This window comes from Sminthopsis crassicaudata, chromosome 1 (genome assembly GCF_048593235.1).
Source record: "Sminthopsis crassicaudata isolate SCR6 chromosome 1, ASM4859323v1, whole genome shotgun sequence".
In the NCBI taxonomy this organism is placed as follows: Eukaryota; Metazoa; Chordata; class Mammalia; order Dasyuromorphia; family Dasyuridae; genus Sminthopsis; species Sminthopsis crassicaudata.
This window is the reverse complement of record NC_133617.1, coordinates 705,900,670-705,916,273: the sequence shown is the minus strand read 5'-3', so window position 1 is coordinate 705,916,273 and position 15,604 is coordinate 705,900,670. Positions and strand designations below refer to the sequence as shown.

The 15,604-nt window shown below is 38.3% G+C and overlaps 2 protein-coding genes across 2 annotated transcripts in view; one reads left to right on the top strand and one right to left on the bottom strand.

Annotated features, from left to right (window-relative positions):
• CIDEC (cell death inducing DFFA like effector c) overlaps nt 1-12,387 on the bottom strand; it is a 33,066-nt gene extending 20,679 nt beyond the window's left edge. The window contains exon 1 of the mRNA XM_074284015.1: nt 12,170-12,387. Within this exon, the coding sequence (XP_074140116.1) occupies nt 12,170-12,225 (56 nt within the window). The 5' untranslated portion in view covers nt 12,226-12,387. The remainder of the gene's footprint in view (nt 1-12,169) is intronic.
• On the top strand, nt 11,182-13,565 carry JAGN1 (jagunal homolog 1). The gene is made up of 2 exons (XM_074284016.1): nt 11,182-11,483; nt 12,590-13,565. Exons 1-2 carry the CDS (start codon nt 11,395-11,397, stop codon nt 13,050-13,052), a joined length of 552 nt encoding a protein of 183 aa, XP_074140117.1. The 5' UTR covers nt 11,182-11,394; the 3' UTR covers nt 13,053-13,565.
• Nucleotides 13,566-15,604: the final 2,039 nt, after the last annotated feature.

Here is a 15,604-nt window from a genome sequence, read left to right as displayed (position 1 = left end):
TGAATTGCTTCTTTTAAAACTTCATAGTCCATAAGCTATTATAATTTATCTATTAGAGAATGACTCTTAATCTTATAAATTTGACTTAGTTCTTTTTATAGCTTGGAAATGAGATCTTTATCAGAAAAAACTTATTGCAAAGATTTTCTCCTAAGTTATTTGTTTCCCTTTTAGTTTTTACTACATTAGATTTGTTTGTACAAAATTGTTTAATTTTTATATAATAAAAATTGTGATCTTCTCTATAACTTATTGAATTATGAATTTTTCCCTTATCCATAAATTCAAATGGTAATTTCTTCATTACTCCTATTTTTTGTTTATGATATGATATTTTATATCTAATTAGGCCTGGGATCCATTTGGAGCTTATCTTGACATATTGTGTGAAGTATTGATCTAAACCTAATTGCTACTAGACTGCTGTTAAGTTTACCTAGCAGCTTTTTAGTAGATAGTAAGTCCTTCCCCCCAGTAACTAGGATATTTGTGTTTATTTAACAATATGCTGCTATAATTATTTTCTTCTGTATATAGATCCATGACAGACCTCTTTCTTTTTTAACCAGTACTAAATCATTTTTAATTATTACTGCTTTGCAGTACAGTTGGAAACCTGATACTGATAGATCTCCTTCTTTCTCACTTTTTTCACCATTGATTTTTTTTTTTTTTTACTTTTTCTTCTTCTATATGAATTTTATTTTATTTTTCTAACTATCTAAAATACTTTTAGGAGTTTGGTATAGCATGGATTAAGTAAGTTATAGATATTATGATCATTTTGTTATATTTATTTGACCTATGAACAATGAATCTCCAATTAATTAAGTCTGTTTTATTTCTATAAAGAGTGTTTAATAATTAAATTTATATAGTGTCAGGATGAATCTTGGTAGATATATTTCCAAGTATTTTATAGCTTCTATAGTTATTTTGAATGTTGTTTTTCTTTCTAATTTACCTAGTTAGGTTTGTTGGTTACATGTAAGAATGTTTATTATTTTGTGGATTTGTCTTACATTCTGTAACTTTGCAGAAGGGATTAATTACTTCAGTTACTAGTTTACTAAGGTTCTCCAGATAATTTTCTCTTTGTTTTTGCTTACTCACTCAATTTCTTTATCTTGCATTATCACTACAATTAGCTTTTCTAGTAATATGTTAAATATTATTGATGAGGTTGAGCACTAAGTGATGGAGTTCAGATAGCAATCCCTAGTTCAAAATATGAGACACATGGTGCAAGGGACATGTGAAGAATTCACAATTGCATTCTCTTTATCAAAAGATACCTTTATTTATGAGAAGTTATGGACAAAATGAAGAGGTAAAATAGACACCAGGACATTCAACTATTAATGTGGAAGCATATTTTAAAACCTTGGAAGTCTTTTCTAAAGTGCTTGGAAAATCCTATTGGAAAGATGGGTAATAGATGAAATACAAAAAACATTTTTCTTAGAGAAATGGATTGAGAATAATTATTTAGATATCTTCCACAATGAATAATTCTGTTTTGTTCTAATCATTGCTTACCCACCCACTTGTGAAAGGGAGGAGATTCTTTTGTTTGCTCTTGGAGTGGTCCAGAAGGTAATGACATAGTGGCTTAGTTCTCAACTATTCTTGACTTGTAAATCAAACAGTATTTTTACATATTGTAATTTTTTTTCTTTCAAGATTTCTATATTTTTAATATCTTTATTACTTATTTACTTAACATTCTCTTCATTTAAAATTTTTAGTTCCAAATTCTCTCTCCTTCCTACCTCCTCCCTAGCCCACTGAGAAGGCAAGAAACATGATATCAGTTATATATGTGAAATCATGCAAAAGATATTTTCATATGAATCATTTTTTATTAAAGCAAGGAAAAAGATAAAGTAAGAAAATAATACTACAATTTGCACTCAGAGTTTATCAGTTCTCTCCCTGGAGGTGTATAGCACTTATTATTATTATTTTTTAATCATGAGTCTTTTGGAATTTTTTTTGAATCATTGAATCGATCAGAGCAACCAAATCTTTCACAGTTGATCATTATCATAAGAGTGCTGTTCCTGTGTATGGTGATCTCCCTATTCTTCTTGATGTGATCTATGCTGTGGGGTTTGGCACCAAAAGTTGGGTTTCAGTCATGTGAAGAATTCACAATAGCCATTCTCTTTGGCAAAAGGCAGAAGAGAATAGGTTATAGGCAAAATGAAAGGATATAATAGACACCAGGAAGGTAAATATGAAATAGAGTGAGAGAGTATATGAAAGACAAGTGGAACTCACTATTACCCTGTAGAAAGGTAACACAAACCCCATGAGGTTGGGGCATGCCCTTATCTGGCAGACTAAATTCTTAAAGGGATGTAATACCCTAAGAGAGTTAGTTAGCTGTGAGGAGGAGTGGGGTTGAAAAGCATAGTGGAATTAGGGGAGATATCACATGGCATGGGAAGGGGAAAGGGAAAGACACTGCAAGACAGAGTGCTATGATGGGCTGACCCAAAGGATGGTTGCAACCATGGGATGGCAAACAAATAGATTTTATAGGGAAAATTTAACCTCAGCGACATGACTAGGATTTCTACAGAGGATGGATGTTTGACATAACTTGGATTACAGATGGGACCACCTTTTGCTTATTTGTTTAAGGGATTAATTTTTTAGTTCCTCTTGGTCCAAAACACCATTGAGGACCTTATCATTCTCACTTCACTTTATGTCAGTTAATGTATGTCTTGCTACATGTTCTGAGAAAACAAAACAAAACAAAACAAAATTTGTTATATGGGATTCCATCACAATCATACACCAAACCTCAACTGATAAACATCCCCTTGAATTCCAACTCTTTTCCACTATAAAAAGAACTGCTATACAGGTCTTTATGTGGTAGTAAAGAATTAGAAAATGAGTAGATACCCATCAGTTGAAGAATGGCTGAACAAGTTGTGGTATATGAAGGTAATGGAATATTATTGTTTTGTAAAAAATGATCAATAAGCTGATGTTAGAAAGGCCTGAAAAGTGATGCTGAAGGAAACAAACAGAATCAGGAATACATTGTACACAAAAACAGCAAGAATGCACAATGATCAATTACGAAAGACTTGGTTCTTCTGAGTGGTTCATTGATTCAAAGCAATCTCAATAGAACTTTGAACAGAAATTGCTATCTGCAGCCAAAAAAGGACTGAGACTGAATGTAAATCAAAACTTACTATATTCACTTATTTTTTTCTGTTTTTTTTTTTAATCTCTCCCATGGTTTTCCCCTTTTGTTTTTATTTTTCTCTCCCAACATGATTCATAAAGCAATATGTTTTTTTAAAAAGAGAGAACTGCTATAAATATTTTTGTATATATGGGTTCTTTTGCTTTTTCTTTAATCTTTTTTGGGATATAGATCTAGCAGTGGTATTGCTTAGTCAAAAGGAATGCATAATTTTATAGCCCTTTGAACATAGTTCCAATTGTTCCCCAGAAAGATTGGGCCTCTTCACTACTCCACTAGAAGTTCATTAATGAACAGTTTAACTTTATTGGGTACTTTGTAATTCTTTCATGTTTAAGTTTTTATGCTGCTCTTGAATTTTGTGTTTAAATGTCATATTTTCTACTCACCTCTGGTCTTTTCTTCAGGAATGTTTGAAAGTCATCTATTTCCTTGAATATCAATCTTCTTCCCTGAAAAATTACACTCAGTTTTTCTAGATATGTTATTCTTGGTTGTAATCCTAGCTCCTTTTTCTTCTGGAATACCATATTCTAAGCCCTTCACTTCGTTAGTGTGAAAGCCTCCAAATCATATGTAGTCCTGACGATGGCTCCACAGTATCTGAATTATTTCTTTCTGACTGCTTGCAATATTTTCTCTTTGACCTGGGAGCTCTGGATTTTGGCTATAATATTATGGAGAGTTTTCATTTTGGGATCTCTTTCAGGAAGTGATTGAAAGATTCTTTCAATTTCTATTTTGTTCTCTGTATATAACATGTCAGGGAAGTGTTCTTTGATAATTCCTTTGATTGTAATATCTAGGCTCTTTCTTTGATCATGAGTTTTAGGTAACAAATAATTCTCAAATTATCTCTTTTCAATCTATTTTCCAGGTCAATTGTTTTTCCATTGAGATATTTCACATTTTTTTTCATTGTTTTGACTTTATTTTTCTTGGTGTATCATGGATCTTGGTTTATCATGAGCAAGTTTTGTTATATTTTGCTAACTTTTAAGGAATTACTTTCTTCAATGAGCTTTTAAACTTCTCCATTTAGCCAATTCTACTTTTTTAAGTAGTTCTTCTTTTCAGTGAATTTTTGTACCTCTTTTACCAAGTTGTTAATTCTCTTTTCGCATTTTTTTGCCTCATTTTTATTTATTTCCCCCAATTTTTCCTCCACCACTTTTATCTCTTTCTTCAGTTCTTCCAGGAATTCTTGTTAGGTTTGTTTCCAATTAGTATTTTTCTTTGAGGCTTTTTCCCTCTAAGTTTATGTTCTGGTCATCCCTGTCACCATAGTAACTTTTTATATTCACATTTTTAAAAGTATTTTTCCTTTTAAAAAAATAACAAAGTTTTATTTATTTATTTATTTTGCTGAGGCAATTGGTTAAGTGACTTGCCTAGGGTTATACAGCTAGGAAATGTTAAGAGTCTGAGACCAGATTTGAACACAGGTCCTCTTTCAGGGCTGGTGCTCTATCCACTGTGCCACCTAGTTGCCCTGTTTTTTTTTTTTTTTCAAAATACATGCCAATATAGATTTCAACATTTACCCTTGCAAAACTTTGTGTTCCATACTTTTCTCCTTCCCTCCCCATCTCCTCTCTCACCTAGACAGCAATAATCCAATATAGGTTAAACATGAGCAATTCTTCTAGATATATTTCCAGGTCAATTTTTTATTTGCTTATTTTTTCTAGCGTTTTTCTGAACTTTGACTTTTATGTTAAAATTGGACTCTACTCACCTATGACTAGGGGAAGTGCTATCTCAAGCTATAGGCTTTTTCAAGCTGCTGTTTTCAGAACTTACTCTGGAGGTCTGAAAGTTTTTTTGGGTGCTTATAAGATGGTGTGTTATGGGTACTGCCCTCCTAATCTATGCTCAGAAAGGGCTCCTGGTTCCCCGCTGCCACTAGTGCTTCTATTTGCCTTAGAACATAATCAGGGTCCCTGCTCTCTTGTGACCATACTCCTCTGTACCCTAGAGCTGTGATTCAAAATTGTGTAAGGGCAATAGAGTTGTTAATTAGTACCCTAACTGTATTTAGTACCAATAAAAGGTCTCTTGTAATTTCTTTCTGGCAGTTGTATGAACCTATTTCTCTGTCTTTAGGCTAAGGGTTCCTCAAGCTGTTGCTAATTCAGATACTGTGGCTGGAGTTGCTGCCACAGAATGTTTGAATTCTAGACAGGCCTTCTCAGTGTCCCAAACACCTTAAGTTTTCTTAGGCTAGAAAATTGTCTCACCTTGACTTTTTCTTTGTTCTACCATTCCAAAATTTAATTTGAGGCATTATTTTAAAGTTGTTTGGAAGAAAATGTTAGGAGAGTTCAGCTAGGTGATTTCCCCTAATCTGTCATTTTCTATAAATGTTTTATTTTGAAACAGAAAGTTTATGTTAGAGATCTTGGAGGATTCTTGCCAAATTTAACATATTTCTAAGCTAGAAATGTTTTGGATAATGATTAAAGTAATGGTAATGGAATACTTGAGTCCTTTAAAAATACAGAGTGCAGTATTAATAATTTTTTTATCTTCAATACTAGCTATATGCCTCAATGATGACAATTCATATACTGAAAGTCAGTGAATTATTTGGACATTGCAGGTTTATCAGGAAGAGAATTGTTTCTTCAGTAGCTTCAAAGTATGATTGTTTCTAAACCACAGGGTGTGGTTGACAATGCATGGAAAAATGGGACTCACCAAAATGTCAGAGGGTTGCCAAAAAAAGCAATCCCAATTTGAATTTCTTTCTAGCAAGTTATGGATGTACTATTTGAGAATCTCATTTTTTGTATTCTTTCTGCATTGTTGTAGATGCATTTTTCACTGGGTAAAATATATACTCCAATGTATTTCGTGCAGTTAGTTCCTTGTACAGGAACAAAAACTAGAGGAAGGATAAGAGAAGCCAGAAAATAGAGATAAGAAGGGAAAGAAATCTAGGCATGGATGATAGCCAATGAAAATGGAATTGGGAAATGCAGTATCTTGCTTAAACAATAGCAAAGAGGCCAGATCTCTGAGTAGAAGAGTACATACATGAGGGAGGTGGGAGGGAAGAGCCAAAGGCAGATGGGCAACATATTGTGAAGAGTTTTGAATACCAAACTGACATATGAAGAGAACACCAAGGAAAAAGACTCGGATTGTCTGATAATTTACAAGAACTAAGGAGCAGTGGGGAGGTTTTGTTCCAAAAAAAAAGAAAAAAAAGGTGAGGATGTGACTATCCTGGGAAAGAAGGACAGCTTGGTCTTGTTTTGCTTGGACTAAGAAGCTAGAATTGGGAGCAGTGGGCAGAAATTTAAAGGGGCAGATTTATCTTGAGAAAAATTTAAGCCCTCTAAAATGCCTCAAGAAGTTATAGCTTTATATATAGTTTATATACATATATATTGTATATATAAGTTTATATATATAGTTAATATAAATAGCTTATAGTTATAGCTTTCTACCTCACTAGAGGTCTTCAAATAATATTTGTAAAATACTAAGTGTTTGGCACATAGTAGCTGCTTAAGAAACACTCTTCCTCTTTCCTTCTGATGTACTTAGAGTAATAATTCATAAGACATAAACTCCTTGTGGAGGTTATTTAGATAAAAGTTGGATTTGATCATCTCTGAAGTTCCTTTTAAATCTATGATTCTGCCATAGGAATCCATAAGATCATAAATTTGAGATAGTAGGTGGCCCTACATTATTTTATAGATGAAGAAATGAAGACTGAAAGGGATGCACTGCTGTGCTAGTAAATGGCAGAGGAAAGATTTGAACTCAGGCTTCTCTAACTCCCATGCCAGGGCTCTATCTACAGAACCACCTAAATAGCTTAGAAAGAGGAGAGAATTTGACAGGGGCAGAGACAACAAAGCTCCATCCTAAAAAATGCCTCCTGAGGAAGCAGGTGTCTTGATCCTAGACCCAGAATGTGATGCCCAGAGTCCTATCTACTGGGCTCAACCTTGGGATTCTTTTTTAATAATATCTCTCTCTCTCTCTCTCTCTCTCTCTCTCTCTCTCTCTCTCTCTCTCTCTCTCTCTCTCTCTCTCTCTCTCTCTCTCTCTCTCTCTCTTTTTAAAGTCAATCTTATGTGACTATTTTTCAAATCGCTGCACTTATCTACATAAAATTATGTAGTCTACAACTATATAAGCTATTGTCCCTCACAGTCTGCAATGTAAGAAGAATTATAGAGTTACATTCTTCTTATATTTGCACATGATTTGAAAGGCCCAGAATCTCTTAAAACTTAAGTATACAAATAAATACTGATTCTAACAAAGTGATCTCCTTGGGTTATTTATACTCAATAATCTCTTTAGTTCATACCCACAACCAGAGTTAAACCAGAGGACTTTAGATCTGACTTATGTCTAGATCTTCCCCCAAAATGGAAAACAAAACAAAACAAAACAAAACATAGATCTTTAGCTCTCACAAGGCAGCTAGGTGGTACAATGGATAGAGAACTAGGAGTGGAGTCAGGAAGCCCTAAGTTCAAATCCAGCCTCAGAAAGTTACTAGCTGACTTTAGACAAGTCATTTAACTTCTGCTTGCCTATTTCCTCAACTGTAAAATGGGGATAACAGTACCTACTTCACAGGTTTGTTCTGAGGATCAAATGAAATAATATTTGTAAAATACTAAGTATTTGCCATATAGTAGCTGCTTAATAAACACTCTTCCTCTTTCCTTCTGATGTACTTAGGGTAATAATCTGCAAGACATAAACCAAGTTTGTTTTTTATTTTACCTGAACAGAAAAACCTGAGAACTCCTAGCCTATGAACACTTAACATTATTCTTCTCCTCTGATGAGAATTTCACCAAAGACCTTTATATCCCATGATTCATGGTACTTGTAAAAGTGCAAGATAGATGGGAAGGTGAGCCAAGTGGATCTAAGTTGTTCTTCATATTGAATTATATGGATGTACCTAGAGTAAGGCAGTTTTACATTTTGTCAGCGTCCAATTTGCGTAAGGAATTTCACATCTTGCTTAAGAGACAGTAATGGAAACATGAGCTAACTCAATTCATTTGGGGCCATGCCATGATACATTGTCTCACAGTTTTAAAAGTTTGCAATCTCTACAAATTTCACTGGATGCCATGTTCCTTTGAATACAATATGTTCTCTAAGATGAGCAACAATAACAGGCTATCCAGCTGATATTTCCACTGCAACAGTTTTACCAGTATCAGCAAGCTCTCTTTGCTTGGAGTATCCCACGAATTCTAAATCTCAAACTTATGTAAGATCTTAAGGCATTGGCTTGAATTAATTCATTTCTTCTCCTTCCTCTTCCCAAATACAGGAAAGTACACGCATGTTCCTTCAAAAGTTGGCCTCAAGGGATGTACTCAGAAGAGCATATTGTCCAGTAGAAGTGATGTTATATGTGGGACTTTTGAAAAATGAAAGGCCTTACGGTGGATTTCCTAGAGAACATCGACCTTTTTTTTTTGTTTGAAATTGCTTCTCACATTACTGACACCACAGAGCTAAAGAATAAGGACTCAGCATTAATCCCTGCCTTATTTTTAATTCAGCAAATATCTATTAAGCAATTATTATGTACAAGGCAAGTGCTATACCTGGAATAAGATAAAAAAATAAATTGTTTCTATCCTCAAGGGACATGTGGCATTTTTTTAAACAGCTTAAATTCTAGTTAAATAAGTAAATGCAAAGTAATTAGGGGGTGGTGTAAGATGGGGCAGGGGAAAGACACAGTTGAAATATTGTGGAAACAGAATTGAAAAAGTTGGCAACTGATGAAATGGGGGACATGAGAGTGAATGATGGAGACCTTAAAACAGGGGTTCTCAAATAATTCGGCCTGCTGAAAATGGGCTGACAGGCGGAGACAGAGTGTGAGGTTTTGTTTTTACTATTGTCGGGCCTCCCACAGTCTGAGGGACAGTGAATTGGCCCCCTATTTTAAAAAGTTTGAGGAACACTGGTTTAAACAGATAGAAGGAAGTTTGAAGGAAGGGCAGGTTTCTAGGAGAAAGTTTAGTGAGTTTGGTTTTGGAAATAATGACTAAGCACATAAATCTGAGAGTCATCCGCATAAAGATGATAATTGAAACTATGGCAGCTGATGAATTTAGAGACTATGGAGAAGAGAATAAGGTCCGACATTGAGCCCTAGGCTACACCTTTTGATGGAGCCATCTTTTAGCTGCTAAAGTGATTTTTCAGATGAGGAAACTGAGACAAACAGAAATTAAATGTCTTGCCTAGGGCAACATGACAGATTCCCTCCAAAATTACTCATCTTTATCCTAATATACACCATTATTAGCAGAGGACTTTTTTTTTTGAAGTTTATTTATTTTGGGGTTTTTTGGTTGTTTTTTTAAATTTTATTTATAATTTTTTGACAGTATATATGCATGAGTATTTTTTATAACACTATCCCTTGTATTCATTTTTCCAAACTATGCCCTCCCTCCCTCTACTCTCTCCCCTAGATGACAATCCCATACATTTTACATGTGTTACAGTATAACCTAGATATAATATATGTGTGTAAATCCCATTTTCTTGTTGCACATTAAGTATTAGATTCTGAAGGTATAAGTAACCTGGGTAGAAAGACAGTAGTGCTAACAGTTTACATTCACTTCCCAGTGTTCCTTCTCTGGGTGTAGTTGTTTCTGTCCATCATTGATCAACTGGAAGTGAGTTGGATCTTCTTTACGTTGAAGATTTCCACTTCCATCAGGATACATCTTCATACAGCATTGAAGTGTACAGCGATCTTCTGGTTCTATTCATTTCACTCAGCATCAGTTGATGTAAGCAGAGGACTTTTTTTTATAATAGTTTTTATTTACACGATATATGCATCGTAATTTTACAACATTGACAATTGCCAAACCCCTTGTTCCAACTTTTCTCCTCCCCCCATGGCAGGTTGACCAATACATGTTAAAGTATAAATTAAATACAATATATGTATATATGTCCAAACTGTTGTTTTTTTTTTTTTTTTTAAGCAGAGGACTTTTGAGGTGGAAGCCATGAAGATTTGTTCTTTATTTTGAAGCTTCTAGATGCCATAGTGTCGAGCCAACAGATGTTCTCAGAAATGGAAATAGCTCCTCTTGCTATGAATCCCCGGTCTGGAAAACAATATAAGCACAGCCCACCCCTCATGCTCAAGTCCTGCAGGCCTGATTGACGGAGACATCTACAAAACCCAGCTCATTCACAAGCGGCGGCCTCTCCAACGTGGCCAGATACAAAGGGAAATACACACATACGTAAGTGTTCATGCACGGGTGCTGCTAAAGGAGCTCCTAACTCCTATTTCCCGCGGCCCCAAAGTCTGCGGGAGGCCCTGAGCTCCACACCAGCTCCCAGCCAGGAGGGGATACTTTCTTTGTTCTATTTCTACTTGTGGTAAATCCACTTTTCCGCATGTATTTTTGTGATTTCCTGTTGACAATGTATGACAGATACACACACGGGGCAGCTACATGAACCTCTCCAGATACTTTTTATTGCACATCCCACTTGTGCCGGCCCAAGGAAGAGAAGGTGAAATCTCGAGGACCGAATTCGAACTTCCCCTCACCTCGCAGGGCGTCAGTTTCTTCTGGAAACGGACCTTTTCCCTCTAACGTTAACGACTAGCAGGTTCATTTCTTCCCCTCCCCCCTCAGTTCCTTCCTGCTTGCCCCGCTCCGCAGCCCCATCCCTTAAAGTCGGTAAACTGTCAAACCACAAACTTTATCTCGTGCTTGAACAAAGCAAAGATTCCTGGAAACTCAAACGCCCACCTCGGGGCTCCAGCTCCAGAACAGATCACCAGCTTCATGCCCAAAATCCACGTGCAGGAGAGGGACTGGGAAGGATGACTCATGCACAAGGTGTGACCACCGAGTTGGTCTTCCAAGCGCCTAGAGAGACCGGAAGTCCTCCGTGCGCAGAGAGGCGGAAGTGCCTCAGGAGCTGGGCTCGGTTGGCTTCGGCTCCCGTTCGGCTTCGTTCGGCTGCGTTCGGCCGGGCTCGGCTCGTGCTCGGCTGCGTTCGGTCTGGCTCGGCTGAGGTAGTCCGTTTGTCGGGGGCGGGTGGGGTGGGCAGCCTCGCACTCACGCTCGCTCTCACCCTAGCTCTCGGAGCCTCAGTTAGGGTTTGGGGCGATGGCGTCTCGCGCGGGGCCCCGGGCGGCGGGCACGGACGGCAGCGACTATCGGCACCGGGAGCGCGTGGCCTCGCACTACCAGATGAGGTAGGAGACGGCGCCTGGTGTCCGGCGTCCCCGTTCGGGGGTCTGGGGGTGAGGGTAGGGGTGCAGTGGGTGGGGGAGGGGGACACTGCTGCATCCGGGCACCTGCTTGGAGTCCCGCCCCCTTCTGGGGGCTCCCCTGGGTGCGGCCCAGCCTTTGAACTCCCTTCCATTCATCACGTACCCAGTTAAAATCTATCTTGCCACCCCCCCATTCATTCAAACCACTGCCCCCCTTTTTTTAATAAAAAAACCCTGAATTTTATTTTTAAAAATTAGCAAGCTTTTATTTCTTTTCCTCTCCCACCTCTCCCTTCACCCCTCCCCCCAAAATACAAAATCATTTCCTATAGATGTAGCCAAACAAAACAAGTCTGATCCATGTCGGGGAGTTTATCCACCTTGGGTGATGGGAGCAGGGGTGGGTCCGGGACTGATGGGTGACCCATTCGTGCACTTGACCTCTGACCTATACTTGGGTTCCCCCTTTTCCCATCCACTTGAGCCAGACTGCCCCACCATTCACCAAACCCTATCAAGCTGCTGCTCTGTTAGATGCAGTCGGCGTCCAGTTTCTAGTTGGGAAGGTAAGATGTGAACCGGGTGTGGTTCTTTCTAAAGGCCCTTGCAGACATTTAAATCCTACCATCCTGTAATTAGTCATCCACCCAAATTAATTAAGGACTTACTGTTTACCAGGTCGTGAGTTAGTCCTGGAGATCAGCATACATAGAAGGAAAGACATTTCAGCTAGTGGGAATTCCCTGGGAGATTGTGTCACCTAATTTTTGTTCCAGTCTTCTTAAACCGGCCCTCTCGAAGTTCTGTCAGTGGCCGTTCTAGAGCATGCGGGGGAAAGGCCCTCCCTCCACTGCCCAAATGCTGCTGGAATGGCCCCTGACCTTTCACTTACATACCTCCCAATCTTGCTTATGCATCTTTTCCCCAGCTTCATTCCCACCCAAGCATGAAGCTGAAAGAAAGAGAAAAAAGCAGGAGGAGAAAGAGTGACGACGTGTGTATGTATTAGAAAAAGGCTCTTCCCCAGACTGACCCCCCCCCGGATTCCCTCCACACTAAATGTACTCTTCTTTTGCTCTGTCCCACAGTGTTACCTTCAAGACTGAGATTAAGAGGCTGATCTACATTCACATAGGCCTTTGGCTTCTGTTGGCAGCCCAGATGTGTGTAGGGCATCTGAAGCTCCTGTCCTATGATCAAGTTGCCATGCCCTACCAGTGGGAATACCCTTACCTGCTGAGCATTGTGCCCTCTGGCTTCGGCCTGCTCTCATTCCCCCGAAACAACATAAGCTACTTGGTGCTCTCCATGATCAGCACGGGGCTCTTCTCCATTGCCCCTCTCATCTATGGCACCATGGAGATGTTTCCTGCTGCCCAGCAGCTCTACCTCCACGGCAAAGCCTACCGGGTCATTTTTGGCATCTCTGCTGTCTCCATCATGTACCTGGTGCTGGTGGTAGCTGTCCAGGTGCATGCCTGGCAGCTCTACTACAGTAAGAAACTCCTGGACTCGTGGTTCACCAGTACACAGGAGAAGAAGCGTAAATGAAGCTTGACACATGGACACTGGGCTGTAATGGGAGAGGGCATGGGGTTGGGGGTGGGGGAGGGGAGACTGGGTCTCAAATTTAGAGGAAGGGGAGGGTATAGGGTCTACTTGTGAAATATTCTTCAAGCCACTGGCCTAAGAAGGTTGGCAGCAGGTGCACACTAGGCTGGGACTCCAGAAAACACTTCCTACCTCCCTCACTTTGTTTGAAAGCCTCTGTGATATAGGACTCCCTTTTGGCCAGGATTGGATGATCTAATGCTATGGCTTGAGCTGCTGAGGTTTTGACCCTTCAGGATGAATGTCCTCTTCATCTCCTATTTACCATCTCTTTTACTCTTTCCTTCTATCCCTTCAACCTCTTTCCTACAGCCACGAAGACAGAGACCAAGCAGAAGTTGGTAATGAATCAGGTTCCATACTTTCTAGAAAGAAAATATCGATAGGTTGTGTTCTCTGATGCCAAGAATCATGATTCAAAAAGAAACTCAATAAAACTCACCTGTGCCCTGACCACTGTGCTTTGTATTTGATGAGATTTGGAGTGACAGGAAGTACATGTTCCCCAAATCCTTCTTATTAAGGGGTAAAACAAAGAATAGCAACCTGTACAGACCAGAGATCTGCAGTTGTGTGTATAGTCCTCTTTTTTGTGCAATATTTGTGGAAATGCCTATTTTATTTGGAGTTTTAAGTCCTGAATAAAAAGGGGGGGGGGAATGAGTGAGATCTTGAAAAAATGTATGATATACAGTAGGAAATTGGAAGTGGGGACAACTGATTCCTGGTCTCTAGCTGTGCTGTTGACTTCACCGAGGTGGCACCAGTGGGTATGTTTTTTAATCTCAACATTTGAACTTCAGGAGATTTCTGTTTAGAATATTGGAGAAATATAGCTCACATTTATTTTAGTACCAAAATGTTTGGAAAGTGCTTTTCATCCACTATCTCATTTGAGAGTTGAAGTGTTTTTAATTGAATATTTTGGTTAATCAGCCTACATTTGGAGAGCATCTACTTTGTGTTGTGCTCAGGACTGTGCTATGCTGTTTAATAGAATGTAATATAACTGGCATAGTCTTTTCTTAAATTGTGAATTTACAGTCTACTGAAGCAGATAAACAAGCATCAATTAGTTGACAACATTAATTGAGCTGTCCAGACAGTAATGGCAAGAACTAGAGAAGGGTGAAGTCTGTGTGGGGTGGAGTCCTCATAAAGTCTCAGTCAGGGGAGCTTAATTCAGACTTTGAAGGAGGGTGGTTATCCATATGAAAGGGGAGAGTGGAGAATTCCAGATAGTTATTTTTTATAAATAATATGTAATTACACACAGATTACCAAATTTTTAAAAATTAAAAATGCAATTAAACTACAACTGTCATAAGAGGAGCATATTATTTTCTTTTGCACTTAGGAAATATTTCAGGTTCTTGTACCTTAAATCCTTTTGAATATCAACCAATGTACAATACTTTGGAGAAAAGAAACTAGTTATTTGAGCATTCCAGTGGTATAAGGATGAATAGGAATCAAATGAATTGTCATCTACCTCAAAGACATTACTTTAAAAAGCTTTATTGCTGAATTTTTCTACCTCAATTATTTTCTAATTACTTCCCCTGAATAGAAATCTCCTTTATAACAGTTGTTACTTCCCCAATCAATGTTGAAACAGCATTTGATGTATTCAATAGTAAAATAGTAGAGAAACTCGGATTACTTCTGTCACCTTCATCCTCAGCCAAAGGATTAAGGCCCATCCCAAGGAGATGATTAGAAGATAAATCTGGGTCTCATAAATCTTTCCTCAATTTTTTAGAACTTGGCTGTCTTCCAGAACAGAGGTAAAGGCATCAATTAGATACGCTAGACCTGGCCCAACAGATGTGCCTGTTCTGTGATACCTCATTAAAGCAGCTGATTTTTATGCAACCCTGGATATGAGGTATATAAAATAGGTATACCAATCAAACACATTGATAATAAATCATAATTTCACAGCCCCTACATTTAGTTATAAGACCCCATTTGATTCAGTTTAAGAAACTTTGGTCTAAGTAAAGGTTAGGATATGAAATCCAGGCTATTTGATTTTGACATAAGCTTATAGATGAGGGGCACCAGTACTGAGCTGTAGAGAAAGCCTTTTTCCATGCAGAAAGCATCCTTGAATTACCCTTGTTAGCATTCTTCTAATTGTAAAGTAATTTGGTTGCCAGCAGTTTGGAATATCAGGGGTAGCATCAAGACGACCTGAGTTCAATCCAGCCTCAGATACTTAGTAGCTGGGTGACCTTGGGGCGAGTGAGTTTAGCATTTGTTTGCCTCAATTTTCACAACTGTAAAATGGGGGTAATAGCAGTGCCTACCTCCCAAAGTTGTGAGAATCCAAGGAAATAATTTATAAAGTGCTTAGCACATTGCCTGGCACATAATAAGTGGCATATAAATGCTTATTCCCTTCTCTCACCCTTTCCCTTCCCCCTTAGTGACACCTGCCAACAATCCCTGCACCTTATAAAAGTCATAATTTCCTGTGCTCCACCCAA